Source organism: Parambassis ranga, chromosome 7 (genome assembly GCF_900634625.1).
Source record: "Parambassis ranga chromosome 7, fParRan2.1, whole genome shotgun sequence".
Lineage (NCBI taxonomy): Eukaryota > Metazoa > Chordata > Actinopteri > Ambassidae > Parambassis > Parambassis ranga.
The window spans coordinates 16,307,485-16,330,844 of NC_041028.1; the positions used below are offsets into that span (position 1 = coordinate 16,307,485).

A 23,360-nucleotide genomic window follows, 5' to 3' on the forward strand; every position below is an offset into this window, starting at 1 on the left:
GGGGAAAAAAGAAGATAACAGAAACTTGCTGTCCTTGCAAGTTATCTTCAGTCCAGTAATTGGAAAGCAGTGGAAGCGTGATTGGTGGTTTGGATTTAAAGAGGATCTGCATGTGTAAAGCCAAAACTACATTCTGCCTGCTGACATGAGGGGACAGATATTTGATGCTTTATATCTGTTTTCATGCAGCTTGTGTATATTTTTGATGTGGTCTGCTTTATCTGGAATAACAAGTTTTCCCTCGCCTGTCTCTCCTGGCAGGGTGCACTAGATGACCTGTATACACATGTATGCACATCAGATCACAGACATTTTACTGTCACTGATGGATCTCACTTGGCGCTCCTTAGTATGGACTATGGTCCATAAAGACCGAGCTATAAGAAGACATTACAATGTAGATTCAGTTCAAGTGGAGAGAAATTTGACTATCCTTTACCTCCATCTAGTGGTGAGCAGCAGATCTTGCAGTGAAGGGCTATTGGGCTGGGATGGCGGAACTGCAACACAAGAGGTGGATAAAACCCTGTTTATATATCAGTATGATAAAGATCAAAGTATTTGCATAACCACAAGTGATTTCATGTTGAGAAGCAATTTGGTACACAGCATACAGGAAGTTAAGTTCAAGTTGTTCTGCTGTTAATGCACATTAGTGAATGTTTCCCTGAGCAGTGGTAATATTTTGCAAATGAACATCATAACTAGTCTTTGTGTGATTGTGTACAAGTAGGACTGCACTGTGAGCCTGAATAGAAACCATTTTCTCCTCTGCGTGCTCCCCTCCTCCTCCTGCTGTCCAACACTTTCTGATCCTGTTTTCTGCTCTCCTCTCTTTTCTTATCACACCATCATGTTTGTTATGTAAGTCAGTGAAAAGAAACACAATGCCTGCGTTCAGAAATACTGTCAATGTTGACTCTGGGACTAATCCTTTCTCTTGCCTATACACTCACCTATATCAACCATATTATGGAGAGATAATGTTTCATAAACAGGGCTTGAATTGAGCACCAGCTATCTGGTTATACCAACAACAGATGTGAAACAGCAAAAAGCAACTTGAAGAGATGCATGATCATCCCTCTATCGAATTGCTCTAGTAAGGATATAAAGATAAGAAATGATCTGGCAAGAAACATTCACAAAAATACTTAGAAGCACACTATTCATTCTCCCTCTTAATTATCTTGAAGAGAGAATGAGGGCACATCAGAAATGTGTATCTTTTAAGAGATGGTGACACTCAAGGCAACTTTACTTACTCTATGCTTACCACACAAATGTGCTATATGTTGATTTATGTAGTTATATGGTGATTTTTTTCCAGGCATCACATGAAATCTACTGTCTGATAACAGACACAAAATGTTTAGGATGTAAGCAGAGTAACACAAAGTGCATGTTGAGTGTAAATTTATTGGTTTCCTTATATGCAACCCAATGTGACCTCAGCATTTCCTTTTTGTAGTTAGTTACCTTAGTGACAAAACTACCATGCTACTATCAAGTTAATGTTAAAACAAGAATTAAGTAAACTGCATAAAGGTTTGCATAAAACTGTCACATAATTAATACATAATCATGACAAAACATACTAAAGATTGAAGATAAAGAAAGCCTAGATAGTCTAGAAATAATCCAGGGGTTATAATAGTAATAATACTACTAATAATAGTTAAAATAATTGACTGTAAACTTGTAATTGTGATTTTAAACTCATTTTAAAAACATTAATAATGTCTTAATAAAAACCTGTAATCTTTGAATGTCAATAACAAAGAAAATTGTATGTTGTATTTTTTAATCCGCCATTCATGTTGCACTGCGATTGGTCAGACGTTCATTACGTGAAATTTGATTGGCTAAGGACCTGCCTGTCATTAGCTACAGACGCCCCCAAATGCCAGCGACTTCCGCTTCTGTGTCAAGCGACCGTACACTAAATTCCTGCTCATGTCTCTGGGCTTTGCTAAACACTCAGCCTGAACACACCGCCGAGGTAAGACTGCAGACTTTTGAAGGCGCATTGTAGGGACTTGTGTTTGGTGTCCACTGTGGCAAATGTTGCTTGTCCTCTTTGGATAGGGAAGGTTGTTGAGTATGCTATGTTAGCCACCTTTTTTCTTTTTTAGCCCGCCCGCTAACATTAATGTTAGCTGTCAAAACGCTTCCTTACCTCCACTTAGAGGCTTGGTTTGGTGTGTGTTTGTAGGTAAAATCAGTACCAGAATTACTTACTTAAAATCCTCCTCATTTGAAAAATACTACGCAGGCTAATAAGGTTATAAGATACACACAGCTGACTATGTGCGCTAACGTTAGCAAGCAGTTCGTGTAGGCATTTTTGGGATGGGTTCTTGAAGTTAAGTTGCACTGAAGACTTAATTGATCACACACAGCTCATCAGTTGAGTGATCGATTCTTTTCTAAGTAGTGTTAGTCATCATGTCTCCTTTTTTTTTGCTAATGCAGAGAATAATACTAAGTAACCCGGTACCGACAGAGGCAGGGCTGTCAGTGTTAATCTGACCACGATAAAATGGGAAGGAGGCACAGAAAAAGTGCATCCATCGGATGGAAAGGCGAGCATTGTGTGAATTCTTCTCAAAGGTTCACCTGCAGCAGCACTTATCTTAGGATAGTCAACCTCTATCTAACTGCCTCAGTAAACAATGGGAATGTCCCCCTGCCTGTTTGGCTTCTCTCTGCCTCCATCACCCTCTCAGGAAAGACTAAACAAACCTTTGTCTTTAAAGGTTCATGTACTATAGGTCATTGACACCAGGGTTTGTATTGACAGAAATAATATAATAATAATAATGATAAATTTGATTTATAATGCACTTTATCTTTGGTATAAAATCTTTTAGGTTCAAAAACAGAGTACATATTTATAGTAGACAACAAATAAATGGTGGCTAAAAAGAAGCAACAGTGTAAAATACCCTAACTAGGATATATTTGCTAAAGAGGAAGGTCTTTAGCACAGTGTTCACCGTCTGTGGTGCCCTAAGGTGGTCTGACAGGGCGTTCACAGACAAGGAGCAGCAGCCTCTGAGGTTCTGTCACCCATGGTCTTGAGATGAGACCTGGGAGGCAGTAGTTGATGCCTGACCGGGTTCTGAAATTGGATTGTGGGGCGATGAGTTCAGTTAGATATTTGGGGGTGTTTCCATGATGACAAAGGTGATTGTTGAGCCAGTGGAGTGTGTGATGAATCCAGTATGCTCTGACATGCTGGAGCTTTTTGCGGCTCCTCCTGAGGAGTCTCCTGGAGGAGACAACAGCAGACAACAGTAGTGTTTATCTAGCCCCCACCCCTAAAAGCACTCCGAGGTAGGCCTACAGCAGTACTGTGCTGGCCTGTCAAATATGTTTAGGTTAACTGACAGTATTGAAACTTTAAGGCTTATAAATGATTACTGCAGTTCCAGAAAAATGTTACTGGAAATGAGGAGCACACTGCATTGTACATCAATAACAAATTCTGCTTAAAGAGATATTGTACATTGAAAGTTTTTATTCCCCCAGATTGTTCCCACTTACTTCTGAAGCCAATGGTTCTATTGTTACATTACAGGACACACCAGTCTGTTCCCTCTGGAATTACAGTTGTTGTCTTTTTGTTATTTGTCTTCCTCCCTAAGGTGCTGTAATTACCTCCATAGTTAGTTGCTATGGTGATGGTCTCCATTTGAGAGGGGAGCATCACTCTTTACACACAAACGGCCGTCCTCCCTCCACAACACCGGAGGCAGTTGTGTATAGATGAGAGACGGTTTGTCAGTTTAGTGATTGTGTTTATTCTACGAACACATCGGTGGATATTTCAGTTGAGCAATATGTATTTTTGAGCTCTGTGGTAAATTTAAAGGAACGGGAAGGAGATGTTGCAAGTCATGTCCTAAAAGCCTGATTTCAACATTTCTGTTGAGAGGAATGTTGCAGCAGTGGCAGGACCAGCACATGCAATAGCGGTACTCAAGTAAATTACTCGAGAAGATGCATGTAAGTTTTTTTTTTTTTAATTTTAGGAAGACAAAAAACTAAAGTAGAATGAGCACTTGACATAAAAACAATAATAAGTTTCTTATCTAACAAAGAAAGATACTCTTTCATTGTGTGTATCTTGCCTCATGGGGAAAAGGCAAAGTTTGAGCTAAAGCTAGTCTAGGCAACCATCCAGGCAACAGAGAAACAATACAGTATGTATAATTTATGACAGAGCACAGTAGCCAGTGGAGCCTGTCCTCTGCACAGCCATCACATTGTTTTGCTCTGCTTTGATTGGCTCACAGTCATAGAGTGCATGTTGGTCTGCAGGGACAAAGTACTAAGGCTGCCAAAGGGATGCACCATTATTTCAACGCACATATCAATCCATTTCCTGCAGGTGTTTGTCATGGGTACCATTTCAGCGCTGTATTGTCTTTATGTATATATCGAATTACTGTCAACATAGAAGTACTTTGATAAAACAGCTGGTTCATTCAGCATGTTTGAGGTACAGTAGTGATGTTGGACGCCGGCTTCTCCATAGCCATAGCTTTTTGTGTTTCATTTTCCTGTTGGAAAATTGGCAGTGATGACAATAAACAGTTGCCTGTCACTTTAAAGAGGGTGTTTTGTCAAAGTGCACACTTACCATAACAACACAAGTTGTAGATACCCCCTGAAAATGAAATTATTGTGTAACCTGGTAGTTTAGGGGCCATTTATGTATTAAAGGTTAAATGCTGCTGATATATATCACACATCTGTTCCCACACAAGTCATCCTGTTAAAGAAGTCATAACCCATATGTACCTGCTGAACTAGTCACATACCAACAATGATGATCACAAAACTTGATGAGTGTCACTGTGTTTGTGTTAAAGGGTGGACACAAAAAAGAAGTTTCGAGTCATGATGCTGAGCAGGCTTTGAATCTACACACACTGTGACAGCAAAACACATCTTAGCATCTTAGTTTTCCTCAAGTATCGCTGGAACGTGCTGACTCATGCCGCACTGAATAGCAGTCTGTGTCTGTGTGAGACGGTTCAACATCATTTTTTGTAGGAGCAGTATTTGGTGCACAGGGTTTTCACTGTGCTTTAGCTAGAGGTACTTGTTTGTTGTTGTTCACCTGGCCCCCTACCTGCCAGCTGGTTAAGCTAAATGAACTCGTAACTGGTGTAAACAATGCATAGAGTTGCTGAGCAACACTCGCATCAATGAATGGACAAAACTAATAACATTTTACCAACATGTCTGGAGAATAATAGAATGAGAGCCGGGTTCTTTTTTCTTTTTCTTTTTTAGGATTGATGATGTTGGAAAAAGTGTGAATGTATGTTTGGGTGGGATGGGGTTTATCTTTTGATATCCTCAGGTAGGTTGTCATTCACTTACTTTAGAGGTTACATTTTACTTCAGTGTCATAATTCCGGCCATTTGCATATGAATGTGATCAACAGATACAGACAAAAACATATGATGAAACCAGACACCCATGTCCAAGAGGAGACATCCATTTGCCTCTCTTGTTTCAGCTGAACCAGTGTGAAGTTGATTAGTTGTACTTTCCGGCTGTTCTACTGACTGTTTTTTTTTTTGCTGAACTGTCAGTAATGTGGCCAGTGGTGCAAGTCCTCCATTCAGACCATGATAGGTGTTGTTGACGCTTGCACTTCACTTGCAGTCAGTAACTATACTAAGTGGGGTTCATCTTGTGATTGAAGATGAGGATATTTATCGTATAGTTTCAGTGGTACCCTGTTTATTTTAAAAAAAATCTGTCTGGGCTATTGATATTTAAACTCTCTTTTTGTACTGTGTTGGGTACTTCTATTTCCGTGGCCTCAGGCAGCACTGATGTGTCCTTTTAGAAATGATAAATGGTAAAAAATGTTCAAAAGGAGGAGCCAGATAGCACTGAATTTTCTGCCAGATTGTTGCAAAGATTTTTTTCCACATTGTTTAATAGGTTGTGAAAGGTCTGGGACAGAAAATCACTTAAAATCTTTTTAATGATGCAACAGCAAGGCACTTAGGACACAGTTTTGGCTTTAGTTCAGCTACAACTGTGTGAACAGAACACACAACCCTGTAACACTTAAATCTCCATAGCCTTTCTCTACTCCCCTTTCTCTCTCCTGGTCCCCCTTTTCTTTTCTGCACAAATTTGTGCACTGACAGCAGCCACAGTAAAATGCTGCTCTGTGTGGAACTCCCTCTAACACAGTGGCCCGTCTGTGCTTCTTTTTCCCTCTGTTGCCTTTCAGGCCTCATTCGCATCCTGTCGTCTTCTCTCAGATTGGCACAAAAAACCAATTCCCTTTATTCTAACCTGAATCTTAGGGGTTTAACCTAATGCCCTCAAATTATGCAGTTTCTGTTGATATGGGAATTAAATGTTTAGTTGAGGTCCAAAGAGGGCACTGGCCCACTTGTGGACTTTTATACCAACATCATATTTTGATTATAGACCTTTTAATTTGCGGCTGTGTACAATGCATTTGTCCTACCCTCATGATCTGAACTGAACTAAATCAGTATAATAATCTCTTTATGCAGTGAAGTTTCTCTTTTTTTCACCATATCTGGAGATCTGTGAATGTTTGAGTGCATTGTTTTGGGACAAGAGACAACAGCTAAACAACCGCTGGTCTTTGTAATTCAGGAACGGGCTACAGCAAAGTGAAATTCAAATGGACTACCCACCATTCTGTTTTCTGGTTCTCCTTTATACACTCACATAAAGCTTAGCTAGCAAGCTCTTTATTTCCCATTTTTGAATTGGAAGATGATTAGCCCAAAGCATTAACATGAAATATCTAAACAATATTGTTTAGGTTTTTTTACATGCCAATAATGTTCCACCCTTGATAATTACTGGGCTGGATAAAGTGCTACCTTAGGTGCAGAAGCTGTATGAGTGCAGGGGACAGGCTCAATTGTCCATTTCAAATCACTAGTCTGGTCAGACAGGATTTTAGTGAGATGAGACAACTCTCAACTAACTATTGACTGAGGACTGCCAGGCCTATATTTAACATGTTCTTTTCATCTCTTTTGATTTTTTCCCATTTTATTTTATGCACTCCATTATGTTTTACCATTGTTGAATTTAACGTCTTAAATATTAACAGTAACAAAACTATATTGGTATGGTCCGTTTCACAGTTTCTGCTCTCGGTGTTCCTCTTAAAGTGTGTGTGCAGTTGACTTGTGGTATGTGTTTCACAGTCTACAGAGGTGTGTCACCGATTCAGGTAGGTGTGTTTAAAGAGATAGATGGAGGTGTGTGTGTGCTGTGTTCAGGGTTTTCTCTCACACGGAAAAAGCTTTCTTCTCTGGCCTTGTGGTTTTGGATGTTTTTGGTGGACATATTCGGCTTATGACCGCTTATGACTGTGACCGCAGCAGGTTTGTCTCAAAGCTGACAATTTATTAGCAGATTTTAGCACGCAGAATGTTTATCATCCAGTGCTGCAGTACATTCTCAGCTCCAATATATTGTTAACAAATACGAAGCAGGGCTTAAAATAACATTAATGTTTTATGTTAGTGTCAATATAAGTGTCTATTGATATGAATTCACTGTCTTTAATATACGTAAATTTGTATTGAAAGTTGCTGTCACAATATTCTGATTACAATATTTCATGTAGTAATTTCCTGTCATTAAGACTTCCTCAGATTGGGGTTATTTTTTTTTTTTATTATGTCTTGTCCAAGTATGGAAGTGTTGCTGTGGCGTGTGTATGGTGCCATGTCTGTCATGGTTGTGTAATAGCTAACAAGCTTCTAGGACACAGTGAGTGATATGATCTGAGAGCTTGTTTCAGCCAATCAGAAAGCTCTGTCGTTGTCTCTGGGTGTGTATATCAGCTTACCCTTTTATGTAATATTGAAATTGGTTCATTAAAAATGTATTATTGAAAGCATGCAAACATTCTGTATAGATAAAAACTGCAGTTCAGAGCGACAGAGCAGAGTTTTAGGTAATAATTACTAATATATTGGCCTAGTGGGGATGCATTCATCATGGAGCACCTGGGAAGTTTCCCTCTGGGACTACTAAAGTATTTCTGATTCTGATTCTCTGGCGGCAAGAGGTGTAGATTACACTTCTACAAGTCAGTGAAGAACAATTAACTTAACATTGAACTCTGCTACATTAATACTTAGAAAGGCCACGGCCTGAGGGTAGTAGTTGTGGGACTGGTTGTCACACACTCACAGAATTTTCTTGTGATCTGGATGGCTTCTGTGCTTTCTTTTGACACCAACTTATAATACATCTGCTTTAATGAGTTGCAGTAGCCTAAGATGTTTGAATATGAACTCCAGGGCTGTGATATCTTCTGTTTAACACAAAAAAGTCATGTTGTGAATCTGAAGCTTTGTTTCACTATATCTATTATAATACTTTACAGCCAAGGCTGGCTGCCATATTGGAAATGCTGGATACATTTTTGCAGATGAATGTGACAGGTGTTAATCAAAGTGCTGCAAGGCTTGTAAGTCTGCATTTTGATAGCATTTCGTTGTCATTTTATTGCATCAGATCAATAATGCAATTCTATTATTGATGATCACTGCTGACATAACTCTACATACTGTGGTCTGCTTCCTGCGTCAGATGTTAGGAAATAACAAGGAGGCTTGCTGAAAGCGTCCTTGTCATTCTAGGTATGAATGGGTCCTTCAGTTGCACAGCAGCAGGGTTGTAAAATGTGGCCTCAGGGATGAGCAAAATTCTAAACATATAATAACCTATGCAAATCAGAATTTCATAACCTCTCTGCTGTTGATGGTTGTTAATGTATCATACATTCATTGTTCAAGGTTAGGTCTCATACACCATCATGGTTTTTTTCATTTTTGTCCTTAAATTGTAGTTTGTACAAGAGGAATGACATGGTCTGGCTAAAAAAGAAAATACACCCTTGCTTTATGAAGACAAACAAATGTGGGAGATTTTAATTTAAAGTGCTGTGAGTGAACATTTGTTGACTTGACCTCTGGTTCTAAGAGATTCTTGTGATGCTTAAAGGGTGTGGGTAGAACACCCAGTACTGAGGCACTGATGCACAAAAATATGCACGATAAGCATTATCACATCTATAGGCTTAATTTTATCTGCTTGTTTCATCCCTCTTTGTTTTTTTGTCTTCGCAAAGTTCTCCTTAAAGTTTTATCGAGTAGACAACAGACAAACAGACAAAAGTTTGAAAAATCTTTTTCTGGATTTTAAGAAAATGTTCTGCTCTGCTCTGGTATATGAGGTATTGTTTAATCTGTTTTTTGGCTGGATATTATAATTTATTGACATTTAAATATGCCTGTAATATAATAAGTAATAGAAACTTCTTGTTTAGATTTTATACAACTCAAACTACTATAAACATAGAAACAAAGGCCAGAAATTGTATTGTAAATGTCAGAACCCTTTAGTACCAGCCTGTCATATGTTCTGTCCACCTTATCAATTGTGGACGCCAAGGCCAAAGTACATTTGTGTGCTCAAGGCGTTACCTATTTCTGGCAAAGGTAAAAAGGCTGTGAAGGACAAAAAAGCCATGGTGGGATGAGATGAGAGGAAAGAGAGAACACATTGTTTTTTGACTACATTCAGCATTTTATATTCAGTACTGAAAAATATGAAATCTGATGCCTTTGGGGATTTAAATGTACTGCAGCTGCATAAAAAAAATCTGTAATGCAGGCAATCTTCAAAAGAGTAAAGCATCATTCAGTAAGTGCAGTAGGACTGCATTGCTGTCATTACATCAGTTAGTTTATTTATGTATCTCAGACTGCAGCTATGATTAAAGAAGTTCAACTCAAATTTCAACCAATAAACCTAATGAGGGTAACATTCGAGGGGGTTGTTTAGACTATGATTTCTGCATATTAAAGAATACTTTAGATAATGTGTGTCCATCTTTGGAACCAGCCTTGGACTTTTTTTTTAACATGCTGTTATTCACACTAAACATTAACAAATCCAAAATGAACAACACCTACTCAAACCAAGAAGAAACCAAATATGCCCATGTCTAAATATGAAAATGCAAGATTTCCATGGGATGTATTGAGTTCCATGTGTCTTTGATACCAATCATTGCTAAGATCAGGCATTTGGGTTATAGTGTTGAGAAAACATGTCACTAAAGAAGCAAGTAAAGAGTGCAGTGATAATGAGCTAAACAATAAGTGATAAGGTGAGGAAATGGTTTTATTATTGTTTTTTTTTTTTTAAAAGCTGGATAATGTGGCAGCCAAATGTCCAAAGGCTGTTGCAATTACTGATGGACACCTGGGCCCAGAACATGTAAACAATTAAACGGGTTGAATATAGGAATCAAAGGTCATTTGGGGTTTCAGGTTTAAACTTTGTTGAGCTAATGTACCCAACAGAGGGTAACAAAGGCCCAGATTGCCTCTAACAGTGGTGCCCTGATTATGTAACTGGTGGACTAGAAACCTCTCTATTTGTACCCATTGGGCCATGGGTTATTGCTCAGACAGACTAAGCACATTTTCACCTCATAGCCTAGATGGCTGGGAATGACACTCAGTATTTATTGTTTGCGGTGAAGGTTTTTATTTAATGAGAATTACAGCATGCACAAACAGCAAGTTGGGTTGAGTCTTAAGACGGAGAAAAGTTGTCATATCTACTTGGTGAAGGTTTATGGATCCAATGAAATAGACAGCCTTAGGGATGCAAGTCAGATATGTGAATTTATGTCTTTAAATTGCTTTGTGTTGCAGTGTTTTTGCCAAGGTGCAAACTAGACTTTTAAGAATGCATGTCGGTTTCACTCACCAGACAATATGCACAGCATTTCATTTGTAATGTTTAGTTTTTTTTGTTGTTACAGGGTACACATTTGCTTTTGTCACCAGAGCCCAAGAAACAACATCAGCCCTTGATTTACTGCCCTGTAAACCAGCAGCCGACTCCCTCTGATTGACAGCGCCACCAAAATCGGCGTGACTCCTGCTGGTATTGAACAGACATTGTGCTGTTGCCGAGGTGACACTGCAGAGGGACTGTGACAAACAGGTCTCCCTCCAGAGGATCTCTGCAGGGCCTCTACCAGAAAGAACATGTGCTAAAAGTCGAACATCTGTCCTACACAACTGGTCAGCTTTGACTTTAGAAGATGAGCAATGAGGATGAATTCTTCGACGCCGTCACAGGTGGGTGATCTGTGCACACGTGTTTTTTTTTTTTTTTTTTTAAACAATAGCAAGCATAACAGAAATCTTTGTTGGGCTGAATTGGGCCTGGAATGACTGTAATTGTATGTGTACATTTATGTAACTGTCAATTATTTCCTTATTTCCAAGGGAGTGTCATGAAACTTCCTGTTTTATTCAAACAACAGTTCAATATTACAAAACATTACATAATAATTACATAAAGAAAGAAAGGAAAAAGGTGAATCCTCTCAACCACCAGAACCTAAAAATCATACATTCTGCAATAATATTTAGCAAAAGTAATTGTTGTTTTGCATGGGCTGAGATTTAACTTTATGCATTGTGATGCTGTTTTGCTGCAAGAGACGGTCTGTCTTCTATCTCATAGAAGGATAATACCATGGAATGGAATCTAACCTGCCTTAGTCTGATGATTAGCTCAATAATTCAGAGGTTGGCAGTCTTGCATCAACATGTTGTTGATATTACAGACCATGACCTCATGGTCAAGTCTGTATGTGTATGTATTGTATTCGGGAAAAAAAAAAAAACACTGCTGGTTAAAATTCCGTTTTCAGACAAACACTCGCAGAACCTTTAAGATTTCTGTTTTATTTCATCCCCTGGAGACGGAGCAGGATTGGAGAGTCTGGAATCAGTTGTATAATCATTTCCCAAAACCAGCAGTTAGTATCAGATTTCTGCTGCTGTGGAGGAGATCAGGCAGTAGTCCTTCGAGTCAACACCCATGGGATGCCGTGCATCTTATGTTACAGTCGATATGAATGACTGATATCCAGACATTAGCTAATTACCAAATGTAGAGTTACTTTGACACAATAGGATGCTTGTTGTTACCACTACCACAAGGATTGGGCATTTAAGTCTGATCTGATCAATAAAAGTAGAGTGTGATATTGTGGACATCTTAGAAATACTTACATCAGCCTCTGGAGTGTATTTAATTGAGCACTTGTGTTTGTTGTAGGCTAAAAAGGAAAACAAGCAGACTGTAAATTAGCATCATTACTTTGTAGCATAATTGCCAGCTGTGCCCTTGTGTGCCACTCAGTGTTGTTGCTATTATTATTATGTCTGTTACAAGTAGTTTTTCTCCATGGAAAATGTAAACACTAGATGCACGCGCATGTGTGCATGTGTATGTCTTCACCTGTCTGTCACCATTATTGTGATCATCTTACTACTGAAACAGGTGCAGACTAGAACAGATGCATTATTGATTAGTACACTTGCACCAGGTTAAAGTATTCAGCATCGGGTAGCATGCAGCATCATTTTTCTTTTGTTATACTAAAATGCTACATACACTATATTGCCAAAAGTGTTCTCTGACCCATCCAGCACCTCGGCTGCAGACTGCTTCTACAAACATTTGTGAAAGAATGGGCCGCTCTCAGGAGCTCAGTGAATTTTAGCATGGTATTGTGATAGGATGCCATCTGTGCACCAAGTCCAGCAGCAACTCAGCCGTGAAGTGGTAGGCCACGTAAAATGGCAGAGCAGGGTCAGCGGATGCTGAGGCGCACAGTGTGCAGAGGACACCAACTTTCTGCAGTCAATCGCTACAGACCTTCAAAGTTCATGTGGCCTTCACATTAGCTCAAGAACGGTGCGTAGAGAGCTTCATGGACTGGGTTTCCATGGCTGAGCAGCTGCATCAAAGCCATACATCACCAAGTGCAATGCAAAATGGGATGCAGTGGTGTAAAGCATGCTGCCACTGGACTCTAGAGCAGTGGAGACGTGTTCTCTAGAGTGACGAATCACGCTTTTGATGGAATGGGGTGTCAATGAAGTTCATATGCATTGAAAGGAAGATGAGTAAATACTTTTGGTACTATAGTGTATAAGTTTGTGTGAAGATTACACAACGTTTGGCATAACATTAACAAGACATATTTCTTGAATGATAATGAACACTTTGGTCTATTTTAAGTTTTTGTGAAAGCCCCACCTTGAATTCTCCACAGCCCCACCTTGCACTGTTTAATGTTCACACACTGACAATCAATATAATTTGCTAGTCAAAGTAAGGCAATATGTCGCTGATGCAAAAGCCACATGCAAATTGTGTGTATTATTGTTCCAAAATCAGCTGCTCGCAAAATCATAAAAGACCCTTTTATGCCCCTGTGTCTGGAACTGCTGTTACTGCTGGAGGCATTGTGAGGTTGTGAGATATCAGATTGTTTCTGATGTCCATCCCAGGCTACTACATCTAGTAGTCTGCCAGATGAATATACGAGTGGCAAAAGCTGTGTGTGAGAGTGAATATTGTGTCACATACATATAACAACTGAATGAATACAATTCTGGCTTTTTATGTGTGTGACATAATTGATGACATTATGAAACATTTTTCTTCACACAGGCCTGGATTCAGACGAGTCGTACGAGGGGGTGTCGGAGGCCAGTTTCAAAGATGCGCAGGTGTTTGAAAGCAGCAGTCAGAAGAACAATGGCTCGGTGCCACAAGAGAACGGCATCAAGAAACACAGGTACTGCTACATTCCTGCACCACCTTCCACTGTGTCAGACCTGCTAACATGTACACATTCGTCATACTTGGCACGCATTTTGACCCTTAAGATTGCTTGTACAATTCACTGCATGTCACGTTTTCCCAAATCCATGGGGACTCTGGTGCTGATGGTGATAGTGCTACCGTTAGCTTAGCTTAGTGTAGTCGATAGAGTTCAGTCTATCCAACTAGAACATGTGTGACAACAGGATCTCTTCATTCACTGGTGGGAGTGTGCGCACCTGTATGTGTGCAGACATCAGAAATGACATGCCGCCCTGCAAATAAATAAATGGATGTGGCGCCCCTCCCTAAAGTAATGGTAGGGGAAACACTGCAGTCCCACACACAAACAGACCTCTAGGTTGGCAGGTCTGCTGTGTGTGTATCATGTTTGTAGCTTGTCCAGAAACTGTTGGGTGTCAATGCATTGACCTGACTCAGTTGACTCATACATAAAAGAATTTAGTGTGTTCTGCTAATTTACTTTTTGGGTGTACTCATACAGTGCATGGTCACGTTGTACTTCCTCTGTCTGTGTAGTGTTGTCTAGTCTGACTACGCTTACACAACTTGGCATGTTAAAGATTAGCCCTTGTTTGTGTTCTTTTGTGCCAAAATTGCCCATAGGTGTGAGTGTGAGTGTGAATGGTATGTTGCCCTGTGATAGACTGGTGACTTGTCCAGGGTGTGCCCTGCTTCTCACCTGTAGATAACTGGGATAGGCTCCAGCCCCCCATGACCCTGCACTGCAGGACAAAGCGGGTTCAGATGATGAATGGATGTCCCGTCTACCAGATGTCTGACTAATAAACTTTTTTTGTTTTTTTTGTTTTTCCATTTCAGGACATCTTTACCTGCACCCATGTTTTCCAGAAACACTGTCAGTATCTGGAGTATCCTTAAGAAATGTATCGGACTGGTAAGAATTTTAATTTCCACAAAATTTAAGTGATATTTATGTACAGGAAATAACAGCAGCAGTAACCCAAACACACCATACAGATAGAAGACTGTCCTCCACAGGGAATTTACAGTCAATTATTTCATTACGTAACAGGAAGAAACAGAATATTGATCTGATATTGATATTGAGCATTGATTGGTTTCAGCTTCAATTCACAACATATTCAGTTTTCCAAGGTTAAGTGACACTTTCTTTTTACAGGAACTGTCCAAGATCACGATGCCCATTGCCTTCAATGAGCCTCTGAGCTTCCTGCAGAGAATCTCAGAATACATGGAACACACATACCTCATCAGGAGAGCCTGCTCGCTGTCCGACTCCTTGGAACGCATGCAGGTCAGACACACTCCTGCTTACAGCTCCATGTGGCATCCTCAATCAATATATGGATTTAAAAAAAAACATTTACATTTGACATCACTGATAGCGTTACATTGAATTTCAGCACACAGTGCAGGAAAGAAGTTGGAGTTTCTGTATTTGAACTGTGCTCTATATTATATACACATACAGATGCAGAAACATCAAATAATATGAGAACAGACATAATGACACAGCATGTTATGGTGAACATGCAACATATGAATCGAGGCCATATGTTGTAGGTAAACACACACACGCACACTAACGTGGTCTGTTCGTCTTCAGGCCGTAGCAGCCTTTGCCGTGTCAGCAGTAGCGTCTCAGTGGGACAGAACTGGAAAACCTTTCAACCCTCTGCTGGGAGAAACCTATGAACTCACCAGGTAGACACACACACATTTTTTTTAAGTCACCGCACCGCACCGTCTGAAATATTTTTTTATCTGATGATTTATTATTCTCTCTTGTCATTCCTTCCTCTTCTACAGAGAGGAACAGGGTTTCCGGTGGGTATCAGAACAGGTCTCCCATCATCCTCCAGTTAGTGCCTTTCATGCAGAGAGCCTGGCTGGGGACTTCGTCTTCCACGGCTCCATCTACCCCAAACTCAAATTCTGGGGCAAGAGTGTTGAGGCGGAGCCTAAAGGGAATATCACACTAGAACTACTCAAGTGAGTCAGTGAAAGGGTTTTGTGTGTTTATACCCCGATCCATTATCATTATCACTATTTTTTTTCTTCCGATGTCCTCATCCTTTCTTTTACCTTTTCCTCTACCCTTTTTTTTCTCCAGGCACAATGAGGCATACACATGGAGTAACCCATACTGCTGTGTACACAATATCATCCTGGGCAAACTGTGGATAGAGCAGTATGGCACAGTGGAAATAGTCAACCACAGGTATTCATAAATGAAACATTTATGCATGTGATTGCTTGTAAAGATCAGATAAAATGTCCCAAACCCCCTACAATGTATTTTATTAGGCTCATCTGAATGGCTTTTGGTTACTTTTGTAGAGATGCCCTTTAAAAACTGTTTATCACAGGTCACATAATTAACCAGTGCCCTATTTTGTTTTGTAACAGCACTTACTTAATACTTGATACTTTAGCTTGTTTCCTCAGACATGATGAGGCAAACAGCCACTTTTAACCTGTATTAATACAGGGTAGCTCTGCAAAGCTGTGGGATCATTCCATCCAGACTGTCTGGATGAAATAATTGTCAAATGTCAGCAGCTAATGCTAAAACAAAAAGTGGAAAAATAGCACAGGAGGCATCCTCAAAGAATTATTATTTAATGTCACCTTCACCATTCAGGTCACTGTTAACCACACAGACATTAACTGGTTGTTGTTGTTTTTTTTGCCTCCCGCAGCACTGGAGACAAGTGTGTGTTGAATTTTAAGCCATGTGGTATGTTTGGCAAAGAGCTGCACAAAGTGGAGGGATATATCCAAGACAAGAGGTTGGAGTTTAATCTTAATATCTTACTACTTCACTGACATTTTAATCAGTTTAACTTATCTTTTCCTACCTCTTGTTTTCTTGCTCCGTCTTTCTCTCCGTCCAGTAAAAAGAAGCTATGTGTTATCTATGGAAAGTGGACAGAGTGCATGTGGAGCGTGGACCCGCAGGCCTTTGAGACGCACAAGAAGTCAGAGAAGAAAGGAGATTATAAGAAGCAAAAAAATGTAAAGGCATTGTTAAAAACTGCATTGTATTGTTTTTCCTTATTTTTGTGTTTTATTTGTTTGCTTGTTTTCAATAATCTAATGATGCCGGCTAGTTTCATTGTTTGTTTTCATACCCTGTCTTGATCTCTTGTTGGTGTCTGCAGCTCTTACACAGGTTTACCAGCAGGCTTGTGTAGATTAGTGCTGCCTTAGTCTGATCCTTTATTTGTAGTTCAAAAGTGTTTGTAGCTTTTCTGTTGGGTTTGGAAATACTACAGAAATAACTGTAATTACATATAAATGGCAATAAGTTGAATGTCTGCATACTAGTGGTTACAATGAGGTGCATCTTTTCCAGGAGGAGGTTGAAGGCGCGGAGAACGATGATGCAGACGACATGCCTGAAGTACAAGAGACTGTGTCTGTGGTACCTGGAAGCACCCTGCTGTGGAGGATAGATTCCAGACCAGCACACTCTGCTACGGTATGAGATTAAATACTGTAGCAGTTGTTAGTCAGATGACATTAAGTCTTAGTTAAAGTTACAGGCATGCAGTAGTTGTTGGTGGATTTACTTGAACAAAAGTTGTGATGAAGCAGAGGTGATGCATTTATCTGAATTAACAGGAGCAACATTTACAAACACACGGCAGCCATTAATCCTCCTCTTCCTTCTGCAGATGTACAACTTTACAAACTTTGCGATGTCTCTCAATGAGCTGGAACCTGGAATGGAGGCCATATTGGCTCCCACAGACTGTCGCTTCAGGCCTGACATCAAAGCCATGGAGAATGGCAACATAGGTAATTTGATATTAAAGTCTGTTCATAGATAAATGGTATAATGTTTACTAGCAGTGTCTTGCAAAAAAATGGATTTATACCTATGATCAGAATTTGCAGCTTGTATTTTGAAGCATAGCAGCATGATCTGTGTATTCCTATGTGATGCGGTGTATAGGCAATAAATGTAGCATTGCTGCCATCTGCTGGGGGCTTGAGGTATTTTCTGTGATATCAATCTGAGTTATTGAAGAATGAACCTGATAATGATGCAATGCTGACCCTTTTTTTTTTTTCCACAGACGAGGCGAGTAAGGAGAAGGAGCGACTGGAGGAGAAACAGAGAGCGGCCAGGAAAGAGAGAAACAAGAATGATGAGGAGTGGTCTACTAGGTAGTAAACACACAGTTACACATACAGATCAACTGCCAGAGCTGTGCACTATTAATTTATACATACAGATGGTGTTAAATGAAATGCACACTATGGTGAACTTTGCACCCAATGATGAAAGCTGCTGCAGAAACACCCCACATTTATGGACATATATTGGCAAATTTGCAAACAGCTGCTTAAATTAGCTTAGCACAAAAAAAGCATGCTATAACTGTAAAGAAGGGTTAATATGACATTCTGCAGGGCATTCTACAAGACAGAATTATCAGCAACTTACTGGACAATGTTAAAGATAATGATAAATGTAACGATAATCACTGATCCCCTGCAACAATGTGATGTACATTTGTTTTTTAGGTGGTTCCAAATGGGCACCAACCCATACAGTGGCTCCCAGGAGTGGCTCTACACCGGCGGCTACTTTAATAGGAACTACCAAAACCTGCCAGATATCTACTGATGGCCCCTCTCGCTTCATCATGCTCCTCTTCCTTCTCTTGTAATCTGCAGTAGTCTTTCATTTATCGGTCAGAAGGAAATGATCTGTGCACTCGCCTTTCCTACCATCCTCATCTCACTGCCTTCATCATGATACCTAAACTGACTGACGCCCAGCACAGATCAGAAAGACTCAAAAAGAAGATCAAATGTTTTAAAGTTTTCACGTCAGTCTTACAGGCTTGTGTGATTTCATCACCTTGTGACCAGCAAGCGCCTTCCATCTCTCTGCCTCAGCGTCCTTTAGAGCACAATAGCTATTTTATTCCTGTCCCACTCCGGTGACGGGGGGGGGTTGGTAACACTTTGCGACCCACAAACTCACAGGTCCAGTCTGAATGTTTAACGTATCTGCAATCTGTTCTGTGAGGAACTGCTGCCTACCTAAAGGCCTCACATTCATCATAAATACGATAAAGACGATGATGGATTTAAGGACACCCAGTCAACGGGGAAATCAGGGATGTGAATGCTCCTTTGACTGAAGATGGATCTCGAGGATGATTTTTCTTCTTTGCATTTTTTTTTCTTGAAACATTTAAACACTCAAACTAAATATAGATGACACATTACTCATTAAGAAGCAAATTTCGATAGGCTTACTGTTGTTTAAATGAGTCTCTGCATGTAATATCTCTAAAACAGTTTGTATTCATGATGTTTCCTAGACAGCAGAGCAGAATGTGCAGCTTGGGTCCGAAACCTATTAACACATCCTCCTTACATACAAACACATGAATGGTCTGAGCACTGAGCTGTATGAACCCATAAAAATATAACTATGCTTTCTTAATCGATACCCTGGAGCTCTGTTTGAGATAGATTTGACCGGTCTGTCATACTCACACCTGAATGTAAGAAAAGGGGGGGGGGGTGCATTGTTAGACATATTCATATTCTTACCATGGCCTGCAGTGTTGTTCATCCCTCCAGAATGTCTTGATCTGAGAAGGGGTGCCGTTAACTCTTACACACATCCCTATACGCTGCCGCTTGTGCAGTTATACCAGGTGTAGTTTGGTTGAATATAGTTCCTTCTGTACAAAAAGTTGCTCACAACAAACTCTGTGGATTTAACTGGGTCATGGTTTTTGGAAAGAGGCTTTCTCTTTCTTTTCTTTTTTTTTTTTTTTGGCAACACTGCCCGGGTGCCATCTGGTTGTATTACAGTGGAGAAAAGGAAAAAATCTCTACAATCAATATGTCAACCACGCTTACCACATAACAATAATGGAGATGAATAAAGCAGCACTGCGGACCAAACAGAGCTGAACATGAAATATGTACAAACACCTAAAGCCATATTAATGTGTGGACAGAATTCGAAACATGTGCATTTATATTACATCATCATGGCATGATTCGGGGAAAAAAAGGTAGCTGTAGATGGTTCTGCTCTCTGGTGGGAATGGATGATTTCTGATCAAGCCTCACCTCAGACAGACAACGCAAACAGACCACCTTTAAGTGTCTCACCCATTTATACATGTCTGTGCCCAGCAGCCCATGTGACCACTGCCATCCAATCATGTTAGATTAAACATAAACCCCCATGTTGTGCCCATCCAAGTGTCAAGATTTCACTCCAGCTGAGCAGAGTGAGCATATTTAGCGTTCATTAGTGTGTTTGCTGGAGATTTAAAAAAAAATTCCACTACATATATTTTCAAGTATAAAAATTCATCCTTGGCTTTTTTTTTTCTCTAAGCACATAGTGTCTAAGTTTCTATGGTAACGTGGCTCTGTTTATGTCTGCATTTTATTTACAAACCACAACAAATGCACACATTCTATGTTAAACAATCTGATTTGATTACACTGGTGAAAATATGGCTTGTTAACAACAAACTTTGGAAAATTGTGCAAAATGTATCACCACACTGTAAATAACACAATAGATCTCCAGCTGTGTCTTGTTAATCCACCAGTGCATTTTGAACTTCAGTAACTCTATGCAACCTATGCACCTCAACACAAACAGCACTTGTCTGACAAGTTATTGTACAGTAGCTTTACACTCCCCATCAACACACACCTTCAGCTTCATCAGCTAACTGACTTCTTAGTTTAATACTTGATCATGTTGTAAAAACGGTCATGCTTAGTGCCTGGATTTTTTCAGTTTCCCTTTTTCCATTCCATTTTTTTCATTCAATGTTTATTTATGATTAAGATTTTATGAGAAAAATGCTTATAGAGCTAAAAAAAAAAAAACTTAATTTGCCTATTTTTTTAATTAAACACAGCTTTGAACAGTGTTGTAGAGAAGCCTAATTGTCATGAAGCAGCTGAACACAGACTGGCTGTTACATCTGCCTGATTTCTACACTGATGCAGCATCAGTACGGAATGATTTTCATACCTAGAAATACTATTTGTGTCATGTTGAGAGAAAAAAAAAAATTCTACAAACACTACTCTGGCACCCGACACTGGTCAAGTGCAACAGCTTGTGTGTGAGTCCAACGGTTCAAGCGGCAAGTAAACATAGTGAACGGTCCAGGCTGTACCAGTTCAAGTTGATGCTCTGTCATTTAATGTGTATTTTGTATTGCTTTGAGTGTTGGTTTATTCTGTTATGTCCTCTGTTTAGTTTGTTTTCTCCTGGATTGTATCATGTGTTTGTTGTTATATATGTGTACAAGTGTTGCACAGAGGTAATCACAAACAAAACGGCATATTATTTTGTGCAATTGATTTATTTTTATAGTATTTAAACAGTTTTTTTTTTTTCGGTGAGAACATTGTACCAGATGTTTTATTTTACGGTTGGGGGAAGTGTACGGGCTCGTATCCATACTATGGACAGCTTGGTAGATTAATCAGTGGGGGAAATGTCTACTAATAAAACAAAATAAAAACTAATTCCATTTTTTGGCCAGGTCTCATTATTTAAGATCAGCTGTGTGTGAGGTCACCAATGGAAGCGGGTGCTTTTAAAGGAAGTCCCACTCAGGTGACTGTGAGTGAGTCCCTGTCAATCAGCAAAGAGGAAACGCAGCAAGCTCCAGAGGAACTACTTCCTCACAGGACTTTGATTGGTTCAGTTTGAAGTCTGGTTATATGGATGAATCCATGCAGCTTCACAACAAGTTAGTTTTAGTATAGAAGAGCCGTTCCACTTCCTATTCAGGCCAGATCGGAGGGCGCTAATGAGTGAATATACACACGAAAACCCCATATTTGATTCCATTTTTATTGTGGTTAATAATAATGGATGCTGATTGGTCAGTTTAGATGACTGACTGTGAGGACGATGCTTAATCAGACACTATATGCCTCTGTAGGGGCTCTGCTGCTCCTTAGGTATTTAGTGAGCAGCAGTGGCTCAGTGGTATAGCAGGGTGGTTCAATCCCAACTCCTCCCTAGTCACTGTTGTGTGTCCTTTGGCAAGACACTTTACCTGCATCGCCTCCAGTGTGCTCACTGGTGTATGCCACTCGTTGCTGGGCTGCCTTAAGCAATTTCCCCATTGTGGGACTAATAAAAGGCTTCAAAAATGTAAACATTTTATAGAATGATATATCTAAAACTGACACTACATCTATTGTCATACTTTTAATTCTCTGGACTACATATTCAGACTCTATAGGGTCCCAATAAGTCTGGACTGTCTGAAGAGCACCCTCTACAGAACAGGAGCAGGAACTACAGACACTCAGAGCTCTCTCATTGGTGAAGCCTTCCACAACAATAAACCTTTGATGGCTGATGACATAACAACGGCACACCTTCAGACATTTATCAGCAGCGAAGGTTTAACGTCAGATCACTACACAATGTTGTGATAGATTTGTGTGTCGCAAACCTTACATAGGGGTGTGACAAATCAGGGAGAGGCACATGTTGGTTTCTTTATCCATCTACTGTATTTTGTTCATGTTGAAGTCTCTTCCTCCAACTACAACTGTGCTTAAACCAAAAACTGCAGCCTTCCCTTCTGCCTAATGAGTAAAACAGCCTTCGATGACACATGAAATTTAAAATACCCCCCCCCCCAAAAAACCCAACAACAGTAAATCAGTTTTCTTGATGCTCCGCCTCAAGCCACCTCATTAGCTCTACCTGTATCTTGTTAATCAGTGTCTGTGCATGTGTGAGTTCTGCCCTCAGGTGAAGCTGGTCCTGCCTAATTGAAGGGAATCCAACAAGTGTGATGGGTTCTGGCCAAATCCAGATTATGTTTAAAAAAAAGTGTATTGTGTATTTATCATCTGCCAAAATTGAGGCTTATTAAAAATTTTTGGTGGCAAGAAAGTTTAAGAGAAATCCTGTCAACAGTCAAAGAAACAAAGCTGCGACCAAAATGCGACCAAAAGGCCAGACCAGACTACACACACAGGATGGATCATTAAACAATGACACACAGGTGGAAACACTTGGACTGAACCTGATCTTGATGGAAAACTTTTTCACCAATCATTCTCCAGTGATTTTACCCATAATCCTCCTCACCAGGCTGGTAGGTGAAAATGTCCCTGGCACTGAACAAGCATCTGTTGTTGCCAACTCCTGGACTTTTCCACAGAAGTGGCACATTGAGTGTTAGAGCTGGGAAGGAACGTCACAGAGCAGCAAGTAGAGGACCTTCAGTCCTCCTGTCTTCATCAGCTTCCTCACCTCCTCCTGAGGGATCCAGAGCTCCTACCAGACTCCTACTGGGAGATATAAACCCTTCAGCAGGTCTCAGGTTCTCCTTGTGGTCTCCACCCTAATGGAACACCTCATATATCAGGCACTAAAGGGGAACCCTAACCACATTCCTCAACCACCTCAACTGGATCCTCTCTTCTTTTAGGATACTTAGAGCCCCTCCCAGATGTAAAGTAACTCCAAATTCATAGCAGACCCCATCTTCCCCATAGCTACACCTCAGACTCCTGTGTATGAGAATCAGAAAACAGGAGGTGTAGGACAGTTCTTACA

General features: G+C 40.1%; 1 protein-coding gene across 4 annotated transcripts; it reads left to right on the forward strand.

Moving 5' to 3' along the window:
* Window positions 1-1,902: 1,902 nt before the first annotated feature.
* LOC114438183 (oxysterol-binding protein-related protein 2-like) lies at window positions 1,903-20,838 on the forward strand. Of its 4 annotated transcripts, none has more exons than XM_028409371.1 (14): window positions 1,903-2,002; window positions 10,881-11,202; window positions 13,598-13,724; window positions 14,594-14,669; window positions 14,916-15,050; window positions 15,363-15,460; window positions 15,566-15,748; window positions 15,870-15,977; window positions 16,459-16,548; window positions 16,654-16,774; window positions 17,115-17,240; window positions 17,437-17,560; window positions 17,842-17,932; window positions 18,293-20,838. In XM_028409371.1, the coding sequence occupies exons 2-14, from the start codon at window positions 11,166-11,168 to the stop codon at window positions 18,393-18,395; spliced, it is 1,419 nt and encodes a 472-aa protein (XP_028265172.1). In that variant the 5' UTR covers window positions 1,903-2,002; window positions 10,881-11,165; the 3' UTR covers window positions 18,396-20,838. The 4 variants fall into 4 exon arrangements, with proteins under 4 accessions (XP_028265172.1, XP_028265174.1, XP_028265173.1 ...); XM_028409373.1 differs by having other exon boundaries at window positions 1,937-2,002; window positions 10,906-11,202; XM_028409372.1 differs by lacking the exon at window positions 1,903-2,002 and adding an exon at window positions 7,268-7,413.
* The last annotated feature ends 2,522 nt before the right edge of the window (window positions 20,839-23,360 follow it).

What these genes read in the sequence shown, in the direction of transcription:
- LOC114438183 (XM_028409371.1), top strand. Translation starts at nt 11,166, where the DNA reads ATGAGCAATGAGGATGAATTCTTCGACGCCGTCACAG. An exon ending in TTAAGAAATGTATCGGACTG is followed by an intron (nt 14,670 to 14,915) that starts GTAAGAATTTTA and finishes TTCTTTTTACAG; the next exon opens with GAACTGTCCAAGATCACGAT. An exon ending in GAAACCTATGAACTCACCAG is followed by an intron (nt 15,461 to 15,565) that starts GTAGACACACAC and finishes CCTCTTCTACAG; the next exon opens with AGAGGAACAGGGTTTCCGGT.